We start from the raw sequence: 18,669 nt of genomic DNA on the forward strand, positions 1-18,669 counted from the left end.
TTAGGGGAGAATATAGCATCTTACAGCCTAAAATAAGATTTAGAGTCATAATGCCAACGGAAGTAGCTAAGGGAGAAGAAGCAGTCAGTTTACTTGGCCTTGGGTAAAACAGGACTTTTGGATATGTGGAAATCAATTATAGGATAGAAACTGAACATCAGAATTTGAGAAAAGGAGTAAACAACTCTTCATCCTCAGCAAATAATACTCACTTCAGGGAAGCCTCAAATGTGGCCTTTTCTCTCTGTTAATGTGCTGGTAGGCAGATTTGAGTATCTATATATTTAAACCTTCAGCAGGACTATTAAAATAATTGGAAACCATCCTGAAGAGAATGCTATGTCCTGTTCAGATGGCTTTAAGTGTTTATTTCCAAAAAAGAAATAAAGAAAAAATTAATCAATTAATCTATTTTTATTTTACTTGTTTCTAGTCAATTACCCATTCCTTAAAAGTGAAGTAATGTCTATTTTGATTTGGCGAAAGTGTAAAACTCTCTCTACAGTGTTTTTCAAATACCGTAACAAGCAGCTTTTAAGAGACTGAAAAAAGTCAAGGTAAGGTCTCTAATGGTTTCTTTTTTTGCTTTCCACTCAGTCCTTTCCTCCAATAGGCAGTTAACCTATGCTGGCATTCACTGTGTCACACACACACACTAAGGGCTGCATTTTAGCAGCTGAGAGGAATTCATCTTTATTCAGTTACTACCAGAGAAAACTCTCTGGCAGTCAGCTTCAATGAAAACCAAAGCGTCCCCGATAAATTAGATTTATGGTGTAAAAATAACCAAAGGCATTTAACTCTAGCTATTGTTGAGCCAATTTTTAAAATATAAATAAATATATGCATAAATATCTACTTACGTGGAATGTAAGAGATCATTATCAGAATTAGGAATGCATAATAATCAAAGGAGAAATTGTATTTGTTAGGTAAACTGATGGAGTACAGGCCAGCCTGTCTGACAAAGGGCAAAGCGGCATATATTGTGAGCAATTCTCCGGACACTCCCATTGGGTACAGCACAATGAAGAGTGTGTACCTAAAACAAAACAAAATATTCATTACTGAGGTTTGAAGCCAGCTTCAGTAGAAAGATGCACCCTCCCACCTCCACAACCAGTACTGATCGTTAAGTAATCAGGACTGGTCTTGTAGAAAGCTACTGTTTATACACTTTGCTGTTTACCCACTGCTTAAATTCAGGTTTTACAAGCCAGTTTTTGAAAAGGGCCAAAGCAGGTATGTTTCCGAATGTTTTAAAACAAAATGTATTTGGTCAGCCTCAAAATCTGGCCTGACTAAATAAACAACTCTTCAAAACAACCCCCTAAAATAACTGAGATGATGTCAAATACTGGCAAAGTAGGGGCATGGAGTCATGGTTCATACTGAAGGGTCCTGCCTCATAGGTGGGTGTGGGTTTCGGGGGGAAGGTGTTGAAACAAGGTGTCCAAGAATCCCTACAATGCACACCAATTCTGGTCTGTGGACTGAAAAAAGCAGCATATCCAATGTGTATATACTGCAAAGTTTTCAAAAGCCTGTACATGCTATTGTGAAAAATAAAATACATGCTAAGTTTAAAAAATATTAAAAATTGTATGATAGCTTTGGTCATTATGTAATTTTCCAGTCCCCCTCCCAAAAAAAGACCCAATTACTATCACATGGGTGACTCTACACTATTTTCTTCACTTTAAAAAGGAGTTTCTCATGCTTTAAAAAGAATTTTGGAGAGGCTCACCCTATGGAACTAACTGGAAGCCATTCTGAGGTGTAAGTATTGCTAAATAAATCATCAGCTCATGTTTAAAAAGCCTTTGGCTGTTTGTGGCTGACAGTAAATACTGGACTGTAAACCTCCACATACAGGAAATATGTGATGAAAGAAAGATATGTTCTCCGCTGTCACCTTCAGCCATGCTTAGGAGGGTGGAAAAGCACGACTCTTGCAGGGGCCACAGAGGGAATCTTTCTCTAATACTAAAAGCAGGGTTTGGTCAATAAACTTGCCCTATAACTAGGATAGACAGCTTTCTATTTTCCTATCAGCTTTGCTGCCCAACTTGGTTAGAAACCACTATACTTTTCCCATTCTCCTCTTTTCCTAATACAAATGTTTACTGGGTGGGGAGAGGGGGGTGGTGAAAAAAAAGGAAAGAAATTCCCATGCTTTGGAAACATTTGGTTTATGTCTCTGTTTAATCATTAAACTCATAAATTGTCTAGTAACCACTGTTTTCCTTTTATGAAATGAGGCACTTAGGCCCCAAGGACAATTTTGATCCTTTGGCTTTGTCACTCATTCCTGTTGTCATTTCTAACTCAGAAGTTGCTCACAACTGTGTCACAGGTTAGTTCAGATAATCAGATGAATGATGAGAAATTCACCAAATTCGTAACAAATACTATTGTTAAAAATAATCAAAGCAAACTAAACTGATAATATGCTGAAAGTGCCCTGTAACATTTGTTATTAATTAAAGAGTAATTTAAGAATTATTGTGTTGGAAAAATTGAGACAGGAATTGGACTTGGTCCCAAAAAACCATCATAATGGCAGAAGCTCATCAGTAAAGTTTTCTATGGACAAAAAAGAGATGCTCTATCAAATCTCTATTGAATAATTTAACTGAGAGAATTGATCCCAAATAAATCACTTAAGTAGAGATAAAAAATTTAAAAGTGTTTTTATAGATCACAGTTACATAGTCACTTGTCCTGATGAAATCCACAGAGCAGAATTTTATTCAACCCCTACCTCACACAAGTTTTAGAAATAAAAAACAGTATTTAGGCAATAAAGAAAAAGTACAGACTTCAAAAGTTAGTCATCATTCATGTACTTCTTTACCTGGCCCATTTGATGAGGTAAGGCAGATGGTTTAACAGACTGAATGTATAAAAGGAGTAACGGATAATTTCTGTGATGGTCCAGGCAATAACAAACAGGAGGACACTGTCTTCACTCTGGACCTGTAGGAAAAGGAAGACAAAGGAAAAAGCAAACACACAAAACATTTTAACAAAGAAGCACTCACAATGTGGAGAGCTGAGTCCTTTCCCCCTTGTTGAGCTGGTGGGGTTGAAGTCAACACAGCTCCTTGTCTGTAACCTCAGGGCCACAGCACAGAAAGAGCTTGCCACATACAGAATACAGACATGTCTATGACAACAACTGCAGAGCCAAGGGACGAGGGGCAAGTGAGAAGAAACTCGGCTTACTGATGAGTGAGAGATACAGGGAGAGGGGATTACCTGAGCTGGAGCCCACAGGGAGAAACAAACACGATGAGGGACTTTCTGCGTGTTTGCTTGCTGACATGATGTGGTGAATGTGAACCGGTGTTGTGGGAGCCAAGAACGCTTAGGCAAGACAGTAGAAGAGTGAACTGGTGAAAAGCCTGGGATCCATTAATAAGAATTTTAATTTGATTTCCATGACAATCTGGAATCCAACGAAATTTCAGAGAAGGGCAACATAATGATAAAAACACAACTGAGGATGAAGCTAATTCCCTGGGCAGGATGAATTCATGTCAGGGAAGCTGGAGATCGTCTATGAGGCAAGCCCATTTATTCTCTCCCACTGGTGACTTCTGATCCCAGATGAGCCTGGTTTAAATCAGGGATTACAGAGGCTTCTATGCTAATCACAGGAGGTGGCTAAAGCCAGAAGAATTTTGGACTTCTCAGCCTCCTCTGAAGCTGTTTTGTTTTCATGCTAAAAAACCAATATGCTTCTAATAAGGCTCCTTAGTCAGTCAGTTCAGTCACTTAGTTGTGTCTGACTCTTTGCGACCCCATGGACTGCAGCACGCCAGGCTTCCTTGTCCATCACCAACTCCCGGAGCTTACTCAAACTCATGGCCATTGAGTCGGTGATGCCATCCAACCATCTCATCCTCTGTTGTCCCCTTCTCCTCAAGCGTTCAATCTTTCCTAGTATCAGGGTCTTTTTCAATGAGTCAGTTCTTCAGATCAGGTGGCCAAAGTACTGGAGTTTCAGCTTCAGCATCAGTCCCTCCAATGAATATTCAGGACTGATTTTCTTTAGGATTGACTGGTCTGATCTCCTTGCAGTCCAAGGACTCTCAAGAGTCTTCTCCAGCACCAATTCAAAAGCATCAATTATTTGGTTCTCAGCTTTCTTTATAGTCCAACTCTCACATCCATACATCACTATTGGAAAAACCATAGCTTTGACTAGATGGCCCTTTTTCAGCAAAGTAATGTCTCTGTCTAGGTTGGTCATAGCTTTTCCTCCAAGGAGCAAGCGTCTTTTAATTTCATGGCTGCAGTCACCATCTTCATTGATTTTGGAGCCCCACAAAATAAAATCTCTCACTGACTTCTTAGGTATTTTCATTTTAGGGGATGTTCTCACGATATGCCTCAGACTGCAAATCTTGCATGAACATTTATTACTGTGGTATTAACTTTCAGCACACCCAGCCTTCCCACTCCAGCTAAGTTTATGATGATCCTTTATGCTTGAAAACCAATAGTAAGAATAAGAAACAACCTTGCACCTCAATTCACTTATATTTTCTTACATTCAAAAAGGGCAGTTAGAGAGTTGTATGTGAATAAGAAATTCCGCTGAGCAAACCAAACAAATATCATTTACAAGATCATCTCTGTCTTACTCCTAACATCTAATATAAGACAAGTATGGCAAAAAAAAAGTTAAGTAACCTTAACTTTTGCTTCTCTGCATTTGGAATGTTACTGAGCACTTATATTCTTCCTCAGAAAGTGAACATGGAGTGATCTGCCTACACAATGAAATAAGCAGTCATTTACATACCTATTAACTAAATTGCTCTGACAAAGAACTTCATAAATCCACAGTTACTATTCTCTAAAAATAATAAGAATTTTATACTGTCAAGAGCGAGAATACTTTTTGTTTTCTTGGTGCTCTTATATTAGCCAAAGTAAAGCAAAAGTTAAACCCCTTTAAAGCTTTCATGTTTCATTTTTCAGTCTGTCCACAAATCCTTGCTTAAAACCCATCTATACCAAAATATAATTTCAAAGCACACTTTGCTTTTTTTTGATATACTTTGTAATCCTCATCTTAAGGAGATATACTTTTACAGCTATGGGCTGAAAGCCTTCCTCAAAGATCTTTGGGCTATAATAGAAGTTCTTCTCTAATATTGTGCATTGTAATAGTCTTGAAAGCAGGAAGCGTGTTTTATTCATTTTTTGATTCCCAAAAGCACTTTGTGCTTTTCACAAGTAGGAGCTCAACAGATATTTGTGGAGCAAAACAATTCAATCCTAATCAGCTGCCTGCGCTTTGATACCTGATACTAGTTTCTGTGTAGTCTTGGAGGCTTTTAAATAGGGAGAAGCAGACAAGCAAGCCCCCCAGCCTTCTGCTCTGATCCAGTCTAGAAGGTATTTGATTCACACACACCTTCAGTTAGACCAAAAGGACTGCGACAAACTCAGACTCAGGAGGAATGTGAAAACAGTCTGTTCCCAGAATCCAGCTGTGAAGACTACGTCATCATTTTAAAAAGCCTGCTGCTGTGAGACCCCATAGACAGCAGCCTACCAGGCTCTGCTGTCCCTGGGATTCTCCAGGCAAGAATACTGGACTGGGTTGCCATTTCCTTCTCCAATGCATGAAAGTGAAAAGTGAAAGTGAAGTCGCTCAGTCATGTCCGACTCAGCAACCCCATGGACTGCAGCCTACTAGGCTCCTCCATCCACGGGATTTTCCAGGCAAGAGTACTGGGGTGGGTTGCCATTGCCTTCTCCGTTAAAAGCCTAAGGATAGGGAAAATGACCGTTCTGTACAAATGATATCTTCAGATCTACAGGAAGTACAACATGTTATTAAGAAGGAGCTCATGTAAAGTCAGAGATCAAGCTTGTCTAATTTGCAGATAACTATGAACTGAACTGAACTGAACTGATCCAGTAACTCAAAACAGGGGTAGAATGGAATGAGTTAAAATGAGTTAATGAGTTAAAGAGACCAATAAGCAGTTTGGGCTAGGTTGACCAAAAATGTTTTGAAGCCATGTTTCAAAGCTGCATGCCCTCACTCACAGCACAAATGAGGATGTGGGCATGGGGCAACCAGGTCAGCCAGGAAATCTTCCTTTGCTTGGGGCAGTGAGCTGTGTGTTGGACCCTCCATACTGCAGATGGCAGGTTTCAGCCCCTTGCTCTACAGTGAGAGAGGAGGCATGGGGAGTGGGTGGCTTGTGTAATTTAGCCAAGGGAGTTTACACAGAAATTCAAGCTTGAGAATCAAATGGGCACAAGAGAAAAACCTTTATACACAAACAGCATCATATGTTGGACTTTAAAAGGCTCAGGGAGTATCAGTACATGAAAAGCTGTCATTTTTATTACATTCAAAGAAAAACAGATGGTGCCACACAAGCAAATCTCTATGAAGAAACCCTATTCTTCTTAGCCTTTTGGAACCTACTGCTCATCACTCTGGTTATTTCAAAGAAATCCCCTGATCAAGCTTGCTGGTAAGGCTTCTCTCTTCTTGATACCCCTTTCATTTGTGAAGAGAAGAGATTCTGGTAAACTCTAGGAGATGAAGACTAGAGTCCATTCTTGGCAGAACTGTGAAGAGTATGTTTATCTTTCTCCTCTGGCTGCCATAAAAAAACACCATAGTCTGGGTGGCTCAAACAGTAGAAATGTCTTTTCTCACAGTTTTAGAATTCCAAGAGCAGGGTGCCACCATGCTTGCTTCCTTGTGAGGACCCTTTTCCTTGTTCATTCCAGGTGCCTCAATTGAATGGAATGATACTGTTTCCTTCTGCATCTGGCTTCTTTCATTGAGTATAATGTTTTCAAGGTTCATCCCTGTTAAAGCCATGTATCAGAATTTCCCTGCTTTTAAAGGCTGAATATTATACTGTATGTAAATACCACATTTTGTTTAATGATTCAATTACTGATGGACATTTGCATTGCTTCCACCTTCTGGCTGCTGCTATGTACATGAGTGTACAAATATCTATTTGAGCACCTGTTTTTTCAATTCTGTTGGGTATGCCTAGAAGTGGAATTGTTAGGTCATATAATACTATGTTTAGCTTTTTGAAGAACTGCCAAACTGTTTTCCACATTGGCTACATCATTTTACATTCTTACCAACAGTGCAAAAAGGTTCCAATTTCTTCACCTGTTTACCACCATTTTGCTATTTTACTTTTTCTTTCCTGACAGTAACCATCCTAAGGAGTACAAAGTGGCATCTCACTGTAGTTTTGGTATGCATTTTTTCATGTACTTATCAGTCATCTGTGTATCTTCTTTTGAGAAATGTCTTTTGCTCACTTTTAACTTTGGGGGAAATAATCTTTTTAATAATTATGATGACAATAGCAGTAAAAATAATCCTACATAATAGTATGATTGAATAATAGTATAACTGAATTCATACTATATGCCAAGCACTTTTGAACATATATTACCTCTTCGAATTCCCATTTTACAGATGGGAAAAATGAGGTTTACAGATGTTGAACCCAGCCTGTGCCCCCAAACTCTGAACAGTTCTGACTTGTCTTCCTGGGGTTCACACACACACACACACCCCTGCTGCTGTGGGGAAAATATCCCTCTTGCAGTTGAGGATGAGGAGGTGAGGGAGAGACACAGAGGTGGCAGGCTGAAGACATGGCTAGTGTGGATGGAAAATCAGCTACATGTTGTAAATAAATAAACCGAGTAAATAAAACAATATAGTTCAAAAAATGGGACTTCTTGCCATTGGAACAGGTATTTACAAACATGGAAGGGAGAACTCTAGAAAGAATACCATGGTGTTGGATTGTAACTGGAGGAACTGGTATGAGCCCATGATTTTATAACACAGATTTATACACTTATATACATATATAAACTATACACTGAATATATATTTACACACATTTATACACACAATGATATACTTTTAGATGTACATGTGTATGAGTATACATATATGTATATGTTGTTGCTGTTCAGTTGCTATGTTGTGCCCAGCTCTGACCCTGTGGACTGTAACACACCAGGCTCCTCTGTCCTCCACTATCTCCTGGAGTTTGCTCAAATTCATGCCCATTGAGTCCATGATTATATCTAATCATCTCATCCTCTGTCTTCTTCTCCTTTTGCCTTTCATCTTTCCCAGCATCAGGGTCTATTCCAATGAGCTGGCCTCTTCACATCATGTGGCCAAAGTATTGGAGCTTCAGCATCAGTCCTTCCAGTGAATTTTCAGGGTTGATTTCCTTTAAGATTGACTGGCTTGATCTCCTTGCAGTCCAAGGAACTCTCAAGAGTCTTCTCCAGCACCACAATCTCAAAGCATTAATTCTTCAGTGCTCAGCCTTCTTTATGGTCCAGTTCTCGCATCTGTACATGACCACTGGAAAAACCATAGCTTTGACTATACAGACTTTGTCCGCAAAGTGAGACAGATCTCTGCTTTTTAACACTATTCTAGGTTTGTCATAGCATTTCTTCCAAGTAAGCGTCTTTTAATTTCATGTCTGCAGTCACTGTCCTCTGACTTTGGAGCCCAAGAAAATAATACGTGTCACTGCTTCCATTTTTTCCTTCTATTTGCCATGCAGTGATGGGACCTTAGTTTTTTTAACGCTGAGTTTTAAGTCAGGTTTTTCACTCTCCTCTTTCACCCTCATCAAGAGGCTCTTTAGTTCCTCTTTACTTTCTGCCATTAGAGTGGTATCATCTGCATATCTAAGGTTGTTGATATTTCTCCCGGAAATCTTGATTTCAGCTTGTGATTCATTCAGCCTGGTATTTCGCATGATGTACTCTGCATACAAGTTGAACAAACAGGGTGACAATATACAGCCTTGACATATTCCTTTCCCAATTTTGAACCAGTCAGTCATTCCATCTAAGTTTCTGCTGCTTCTTGACCCATATACAGGTTTCTCAGGAGACAGGTAAGGTGGTCTGGTATTCCCATCTCTTTAAAAATTTTCCATAGTTTGCTGTGATCCACACAGTCAAAGGCTTTAGCATAGTCAATGAAACAGATGTTTTTCTGGAATTCCCTTCCTTTCTCCATGATCCAGTTAATGTTGGCAACTTGACCTCTGGTTCCGCTGTCTCTTGGAAAACTAGCTTGTACATTTGGAAGTTCTCAATTCACGTACTACTAAAGCCTAGCTTGAAGGATTTTGAGCATAACCTTGCTAGCATATGACATGAGTGCAATTGTATGGCAGTGTGAACATTCTTGGGCATTGCCCTTCTTTGGGACTGGAATGAAAACTGATTGTTCCCAGTCCTGTGGCCACTGCTGAGTTTTCCAAGTTTGCTGACATATTGAGTATAGCACTTTAACAGCATCATCTTTTAGGATCTGAAATAGCTCAGCTGGAATTCCATCATGTCCACTAGCTTTGTTCGTAGTAATGCTTCCTAAGGCCTACTTGACTTCACACTCCAGGAAGTCCGGCTCTAGGTGAGTGACCATACCATCGCAGTTGTCTGGGTCATTAAGACCTTTTTTGTAGAGTTCTTCTGCGTATTCTTGCCACCTCTTCTGTTTCTATTAGGTCCGTACCATTTCTGTCCTTTATTGTGCCAATTTTTATATGAAATGTTTCCTTGATCTCTCCAATTTTCTTGAAGAGATCTCTGATGTTTCCCATTCTATTGTTTTCCTCTACTTCCAGTACTCCAAGGCCAAACTTGCCATCCACAAAGGGAAAAAAAAGGACACTGTTTAGACTGTTAGTGAAATCTGAGTGAAGTCTGTGGGGGGATGGTAGTATTTTATCAGTTCTGGCTTCCGTATTGGAGGGTTGCATGCAGGTGATGTAGGCGAGTGTCTGAAACAGGCACTTGAGTATTTAGGGGGGACAGGACATCATGTACAGCTTGCTCTCAAGGTTCAGGGAAAGAACGATATGCAAATACAGAGGAGTAGGTGATGGAACAAATGTAGTAAAATGTCAATAGTTGGAGAATCTGAATGAAGGAAACATGACAGTCTTTTGTACTGTTCTAATTTAAAGTTTCTGTAAACCTGAAATGATTTTCAAATAAATTATTTTAAAATACCACCTGAGTAGTAAGCAACCACTTTGGGGACATAATTAGAAGCAAACAATATCACCTGGTTTCTATAAATTGCCTTTGATATGAAGAATCTGAATCTGCTGGAAGAGGTGGGCTATATAACCATAAAAGAAGATGTAAAAACATTTATAATAAAAACTATCAATAAAAGCACACTTGAGACAGAACAATAGATTTAATGCTGAGGCTGAACTGGCATCCAAATTACTGCTGTCTTATACTTTAAGTACCCCAAGGGCAGGTCCAAAAACTCCCTTTGAAAAAGGGGTTAGCTTACTTAAAAGGCAAAATGAGATTTTCAATAAATGCCTTAGATTAGGATAATAATGATGATTAAGATAATGATAACTCCCATTAGCAGGGCTAATTATCCCTTAAGTATGGTAAAAGTAATTATGTATAAATCTTCACCAGCTAACTGTGAAACTATTTTAATAAGTATAAAGAATTCATTCCTATGTGAACAGTCAATTGTATCTGTTTTAAAAGTCAATTATATCTCTGCTTCAGGACACAGAGAAGAATTCAACACAGTTATATAAAAATTGTCACTGAAAGTTTGGGAAAAGACAAGGTTACATTATAGCTAATATGTAACTAACATTTACTGAGCACCTACTAAGTGCCAGGCACTGTTCTAAATTCTTTATATGTATTAACACATTGTACCTCCAGGACCACCCAATGAGGAGGAACAAGTGGGCCTGGGAGACTAGAACAGCTCCCTAGGAGCTGGATCAGGCTGGTGTACCCCTCAGCTGGGCAGCTGGAGTGTGACACGTGGTGCCAGCAGCCTGTCTTTCCTGCCTTGTCAGTTACCCTACTCTAAGGCACTGCTTGACTCTGCTCCTGAGCAAGCCCTGTGAAGGCAGCACCTGTGATTTCTCTTTTCCATGCATCCTAGTGCTGAGCACGATACCAGAGCAGAGAAGGTATTGAATAAGTATTTGCTGACCTGTCTGCAGCCTGGTCTGCACGTTCCCTGCCTTGGCTGGAATAGCCTTGGGTGAGGAGGGCTGGGCGCCTGGGAGAGTGAGGTCACAGGGCTACTGCCTTGAGGGTGACGTCAGCAGAAGGTTTGGGCTGGGGCACAGGACAGTTCTGACGACAATCCTGGTCCTTTCCATAACTTTATTTTTTTTGAACAAAAAAAGTAACTCATCTAGTTATCTACTTAAAAGGAATGTCCTCCTTGATAAGAAATTGAAATGTAATAAATACTGACGTGTGGTGGTTAAAAAAAAAAGATGTCTGGATAAGTGTTGGTCTCTTCACATGGCAAGTGCATATGTAAAGTATCCATGATTTAATGTTTATGGGGGAGGGGATGAGGCAGAGGGTGAGATGTATGGAGAGAGTAACATGGAAATTTACAATACTGTATGTAAAATAGATAGCCAGTGGGAATTTGCTGTATGACTCAGAACTCAAACAGGAGCTCTACGACAATCTGGAAGGGTGGGATGGGGAGGGAGATTCGGAAGGGAGGGAACAAGAGTGTACCTATAGCTCATTCTTGCTGATGTATGACAGAAAACCACAAAATTCTGTAAAGCAATTATCCTTCAATTAAAAAATAAAATAAAAACCTATGATAGGATACACAGTAAACAAACCAGAAAATAATACTCTTTTTATATGGAAAATGTGAGTTATATTAATATACTTCCCTTTTAAAGGAGAGAAAAATATGCAACTATATAGATTTTTCTTAACCAACAATGACAAGGGGGACTGATTAAAAATTGTTTCCATTACAACACAATAACTAAGAACTACTCTTTAATATGGATGATGGCCTAGTTAAATGTTTTGGCTTACCAAAACAAGTCTTGGTCATGAAATTAACTTTTCTGAACATGCAATGAGAAAAATGTATAAGCATGCAGTAAACAGGCAACGCACGGTCAATTCTGCATTTATGACAAAATCAGACATGCAGGTCTGAAAGCTAAAATGTTCCCATTAGTCCAACTTTAATGCTACCATCTGCTCAGCCCATTTCCCGGGAAATATGAAGAAAGAATGGCAATTTCCTACAACTAGCCTCTTCTCCAATCACTGCAACTCTGGAACCAAACAGACCTCCAGGCTTCCAGGCTGCATGTCCTTATCCTTTCCCAGCTTCAACATCCTCATATGGAAACTGAGGTAACATATTTGCCCTTGCATGGGTTCACATGAGGTTAGAAAAACCTATCAAGAACTCAGTAAAGTTCTGCTGCTGCTGCTGCTAAGTCACTTCAGTTGTGTCCGACTCTGCGACCTGAGACGGCAGCCCATCAGGCTCCCCCGTCCCTGGGATTCTCCAGGCAAGAACACTGGAGTGGGTTGCCATTTCCTTCTCCAATGCATGAAAGTGAAAAGTGAAAGTGAAGTCGCTCAGTCCTGTCCGACTCTTAGCGACCCCATGGACTGCAGCCTCCCAGGCTCCTCCGCCCATGAGATTTTCCAGGCAAAAGTACTGGAGTGGGATGCCATTGCCTTCTCCGAGTAAAGTGCTAGCCATTCATAAATAGCAGTTATTATTTTTATTCCATGAAAGAAAAATTCAATTCAACAAATATTTATTAAGTTTCTACTATCTATGCTAGTCACTGCTGGGATCCAGTACAGGCTGGTGGCTGCCTCTTAGGCTTAATTACCAAAATAATATTTTGTCATTGTGTTTTCTGTTAAGTATTAAAGCATTAGCCTGTACCAAATCTGGGATGTCTAAGGATCTCACCAGCTGCTAGCCTTTCCCGATGTTCCTCCTAAGTTCAGTTTGATTCTCTCAGCTCCAAAGAGCATGTTATTAACAGTTTTCACGCAACTATTATTACCTTCAACCAAACTCAAGTATAAAGACTGCCTCAGAAAACAGTCATTAATTAGTTCCACCTTGACCATATATATCCAATACAGCCTAAGTATTCTATGAAGCAATAGTCCTTTAACTATTGCCAAGAGAGCCTGAGATCAATATGCCCAGCAGTAGGTTACTGTGGTCTCATGGGGAGAGCTGGTGCAGTCACCCCACAGTCTGCCCCCTGACCTCTAAATGCACCATCCCAGTGTCCCTACCCAACACTCTAGAGGGGACAAGACGGATCACTGTCAGAAGTGTAACTGGTGTGGTCAAAAGAACATGAAATGAGCAATATACACTGTGAAATGTCATGGTTCTTTTGTTCTATGATGGTTTAATAATTGCAAAAATGTAAGACAGAAAATAAAAACAAAGGCTTTGAGTATCATCTCTTGGAACAAAAATATTAAAACAATGCCCATAATCCTGGATCACAAATGTTTTGTTTGAGTTTGTACAGTGCTTTAAAAAATATTTGAGCCAGTTTTTTAAGTTGAGAGATTTCACATGAAAAAATCTGTATTTCTGCTTTTTTCTTAAAAAAAAAAAAAAAAAACAAAACAACAGTGACTGCATAACACTAGATCAATTTGCCAATTACTAGCTGAGGTGAGCACCACCTTTGTTCTGAGATGATGTAGACATTCTAGTCATCCTATTCTTGAAATTTCTTTTAACACCCACCTGGGGGACAGACATCTGACACCAGTTGATAAGCTCTGCTACTGATGGCAAGGTGCTACATAAATGTAACATGACTATTTGAAAAACTCTAAAATTAAAAAAAGTATTTAGTATATTAAAAACTTGGTTAATTTGATTAGTGTTTACACTTGAGGCTCTCAACATGTACTGCTTTGAAACACTGACCTCAACGAAAGATTCCTTAAACTTGGCTTAACAAGACAGCACCAATGCAGAAGGCAAAAGAGAGGCACAATTCTCAGGTTTTCAGCTATTGTGGTAATATTTTTGCCAGAGCAAAATACAGTAAAGGGGAGAAGATACCAAAACTCATCCTGTTAAAAACAGATGTTTATGGCGGCAATTAAAAGAAAAGATAAGTTAAAAGTCTTTAATGCATCAAGCCTAATAATTAGTCTCCTCCCTCCCTTTCAAATGCAGGCATATCCTCAGCATGCTTCCACACACATCCACATGTGGATATCAAGTCACGTCTTACAAATTCCCGAAGTGCACCAGGGTTTCACTTCAGACTTGAAAGGGCTCCATTCTCTGGAAAATGCAGACGACTTAGTAATATGCTTAATTTTATCTGTAATGCATCACAGCTTTTAATGAGAGCTTCCTGACTATACAGGGCTTCTTGACATGGGTAGGTAAAAAAGGTTATTGAGTCCTCCTCCTGGAAGCCATGGAAATACACTTCATAGATACTTCATGGGAGCAGGGGAATGGGGATTTCTTCAGGTTCCCCTGTTGTCTTCAAGGTTCCTACCGAAACCAGTTACCTGCTGCATTCACTGTGCAAGTCAACTGCCAAGAGACTGAATGTACTGGTATTCTTGTCAATTTATGTATTTTTAAATGATCTTTCACATTCATGCTGAAAATATAGTTATATTAAAAAAGCAACAGTATACAAAGGACCACTTTGGCAAAGGAGCAGATAATTTATGAGACAGTTCCTCCTCCTACATATTAAAAGTTTTCAAATGAATATTAATCAATGCTTTAAAATTCCACTTATTGTACCGTGGAGCACACCTATTTAAAAGCCGTTTATTGCTAATAATTTTTAACTTTCCATGACTCTGCTGATTTATTTTAGCAATGCTCACGATGCATGCCAATCATCTTTTACAGTGTGAGGTGAGAATCTTTGAGCTCATAGGGATAATAATGTTGACTATATTTCTAAGGTATCCTTGAAGTCAATAGGAGAGACAAGGTCTGTGAAACGGTTTTCAGCAAAGCCAGACGTGGGGCGTGGTACCATGGTGACTGCACTGCAGAGGCCCAGCTCCAGGTCTGCAAGGTGGAGTCTGCATGGCCTCCTGGCTCACCAGTTAATGAACTGCTATCTTTGCAACAGATGAGAATACACACAGTTTCCCACACCTGCAGTCAGGATTTTTAGAAGAGTTTCATTTAGCCTTGAACAACAGTTAAAAAAAAAAAAGAGTTTAATTTAGAGTACTAAAAGAATTCCTGGATTTAAAGAACACAGCATACCAAGTATGTCATATACATTTCCTGTGGCTACTTGTTTTTTCCTTTTAAATCATACAATCTTGCACATGAGATAAAATATATGAAAACCTAATTGATTGAAATAAAGAAAATGGTAAATACTGTGTTGGCCAAAAAGTTTTGAGATTTTCCATAAGATGTTACAGAAAAATTGAATGAACTTTCTGGCCGACCCAATAATATTACCCTGAACAAGTACAGCTACACTGTCCGGCGCAGTAACGTCCAGTCCCATGTGGCTATCTGAAGTTACATTACATTAAATTCACTTCCTTAGTCACTCAGGGTTATTTCAAGGGTTCAATATGTGCACACATACAACTAGCAGCTACTATGTTGAATAGCATAGGCACAGAACATTTTTTTCATTGCTAAAAATTCCTATGGACAGTCCCAGGATAGAATAAATATTCGAAAGAAAAATGTTTGTAACCAACATGCTTCTATCACTATACAGAAGCAAAAAATTACCCTTTTTGGCTTGAAATAAACATCTGAATTCACTTTACTCTCAAATCATGGATGAAAACTGGTTTTCGTGTCAGAATTCACTTACTGGTAACTATCCACTGACAGTACAACTTGACAGCAGAGCTCAAATAACAGGCTTACTTCCCTGAGCCATTCTTCAACTTAAGCTGAACAGACAACCAAGGTGAAACCACGGAGGCTCCCATGGGAAATCTCAGTGGAAATACCATCTCAGTTGTTTCTTTGGGAAACAAAGGTAACATTTTTTTTTTCTTTTTCCACTCTTATTCCTTTTCCATGAGAGTTTCCCGTGCCAAGAGTCAAACATCTTTGTGAATCTGAGGACTTTGCCTATCCAGATTTGGCTCTAAATAGGCTTCCTACTGTTTGTAAGTAGCAGCAATTACATATGTTAAGATACTACCCAATAGTTTGAAAACATCTTATGCCCAAAGAGGATGAATTCCACCAACAAGTTTCTTTGTTAGAAACTTCATTATCAAAAATAGGAGGAAAGTAGGAGATACCACTGACACATCCAGAACATCAGTCAAATGGGGATAGAAGGGTATTAGCATAATATTTAAAAAGACTAACTGAATCTTGGGGACACCAAAAATCTGGAAGTTCTGGGGCAGAAGGAAAGGAAGAGGCCAACACTGCTCAGCCTGAAGGGCTCGGGCACGTGCGGGGCAGTCTGGACTAGGCAGGCAGGCAGGTCTGGCTTTGGTCCCAGAAGAACCTCCTGACCATGGGACACTTTCCTTTGGAGCTGACAGGTCAGGCCCTAGCCCTTCCTGCCCTGCGTGACACCCTCCCAAATGAAGATAACTATGCAGTCTTCCACGGAATTTGTCTGATGTAACTGCTCCCCCTCATGCCAGAATTGAGAAACGGGAAAGAAGGATGTCAGAGACAGCCCTTGGGGTAAGAGAGCAAAAGAAAGTCCTGAGAAACTTCAAGTGTGAGGGTGTTTGTAGGGCAGGGTCACCAACGGAGAAGGGTGAAGAGGAGTGGCCAGAAGAGAAAAAGATTAACATTAAACACAAATGAAACTGATTTCCTGATTTTGTTGAGCCTGGAACCCATTCAATTCTTAATTGAAAAATGGGGCTATGTTCTTGTAGGGTGTAGTGGTAATACTGGCTTGCATGGTTTAAGATGTCTTATTTTAAACAAAACTGACTTAATCATCAAAGAAAAAAGTATAATACACTTTGAACAAAGGAGTTCCACTGGAGTTTTCCAAGGGCTACAAAAGAACCAAGGCAATGGGAGAAAGGTGCAACAGGAGATGTCAGACGTGAACTGACACTGAACCCAAAAGGATCTAAATATTTTTCAATATTTTGAAATAAAATTTTTATACACAGTTCAAGAAAATGTTGGAAAGGGACAGAAAAACACTCAGAGAAAAATAGACAACCTGATTTTGCTCAAATCACCTAAGCTAAATATACACAATGTTAGAGTGAACCATCTAGCCAGGAGAAAAGTAACATTTTCTTTATGTGTCCATTATTAACAGATGCAGAAGTGGCATTAAATAACTGCTACATCTGTCTTGGAGTTGTCTAAAGTCTGACAGTGTCTGATTAACAATCAAATGATGAAGTTTTTCTACCTTTAGGAGAAGTGCTAATTTTAAAAGTGAAGGTGATGCAAATCCACCTACAGAAATATTTAAAATAGAAAGTAAGGGAATAGGTAGAGTAGGGTGGAGAACTTTAGACACTCAGCACTCAGGGGGCCAAAAGATACTGAATGTATCCCAATGTCTTTTGTTGGCAGAGCTGAAACATCACTGGAAAAAGGTCCCTGAGAAGAAGATAGTGGCATGGCACAACGTGCCCTAGAGACACAGCCTCTCAGCTTCCCATCTGAACGATGGGGATGAGAAGGTGCCCTGCCTCCCCCACTGAAAGGCCGAGTTCATGGATGGCCACTGGGGACACCGAGGAGCATGTGCAGCAACAGGAAATGTGCTGACAAGGGAGGCAACCCCAGGAGGTGGCAAAGAGCAAGAGCGCGCTGCGAACCCAGCCGTAGTACCCAGCAGAGGAAGAAACCTACAACACAACACAACAGCAACAGAAGCATAGGGTCAGGATATCACTGTACCTGGTCTTTTAGCTTCCACAGAGTGAAAAAGAAGAGGACAAGAGGAAGACAAGGAAAACTGTGCTACATCTCTGAAGGAAGCAGCATTCCTTCTGAAGTGAAACTACTTTATACGTTATGATTTTAGAAGCTGCTCAGCAAAAAAACTGCAAGCCAGAGACCCTGATATTTCTAAACACTGATGCCTTGTTTTCATATAGTCCTGTCACTTAATCTTCATAAAAACTCTGTGACATGAGCAGGGCAGATACTAGTATTACTCTGTCACAGATGACAAAAACAAGGCTCAGAAAGGTGAAGTACTTTGTCCTAAGCCACAAGGTAAGTGCCTGCCGAAGACCACCCTCACCAACCCTCATGTAAGATATGGCTGCTCAGCCTCCATGTTCTAGAATACAGTGTTTGACTTACCTAGAAAATAAAAAACTATCCAAGGAAGGTGATATTGAAGGAGGAAACAGAAGAGGCTCCGTCTTGAAAGCAGGACTCCATCTTGGGCTGGACTGTGGACTTTGATCTATATGCCCAGTATCTATTGTGAAAACTTTATATACCCTAAGTGTATACTGGAAAACCAGACCCCCCGGATGGAAGAGCCCCAGGGCTCATACCTATACTCTCCATTGCCTAAAAGAATACCCTAATTATCTGTGTAACTGAATAGAATCATAAATTCTATCATGCTTATTGAGGTATGACCACAGGCCTATTGATAATTGTCCACTGTTAACTACCTAGGCCTAAGGCATATGAATCATGGGTTATCTTTGACTGTATCTTTCTTTTCCTGTGTTCAGACTAGTTTCAGGGAATTTGGGGAGGTGGGTTTGGGCATGTACACTTAGGGTATATAAGGTTTTCACAAAAACTGGTCGGGGTCCTTGGCGAAGAGGAGACTCTGCCTTGGGCCCACTGGT

The 18,669-nt window shown here is 39.8% G+C and overlaps 1 protein-coding gene across 2 annotated transcripts in view; it reads right to left on the bottom strand.

Annotated features, from left to right (window-relative positions):
* Nucleotides 1-18,669, bottom strand: part of HACD2 (3-hydroxyacyl-CoA dehydratase 2) — an 88,514-nt gene that overhangs the window by 6,891 nt on the left and 62,954 nt on the right. For both annotated transcript variants that reach the window (XM_006078557.3, XM_044942598.1), the window contains exons 5-6: nucleotides 2,858-2,979; nucleotides 864-1,042 (exon numbers count right to left, since the gene is read on the bottom strand). In XM_006078557.3, coding sequence (XP_006078619.2) covers nucleotides 864-1,042; nucleotides 2,858-2,979 — 301 coding nt within the window. The remainder of the gene's footprint in view (nucleotides 1-863; nucleotides 1,043-2,857; nucleotides 2,980-18,669) is intronic.

The sequence above is a fragment of the Bubalus bubalis genome, chromosome 1 (assembly GCF_019923935.1).
Source record: "Bubalus bubalis isolate 160015118507 breed Murrah chromosome 1, NDDB_SH_1, whole genome shotgun sequence".
NCBI lineage: Eukaryota > Metazoa > Chordata > Mammalia > Artiodactyla > Bovidae > Bubalus > Bubalus bubalis.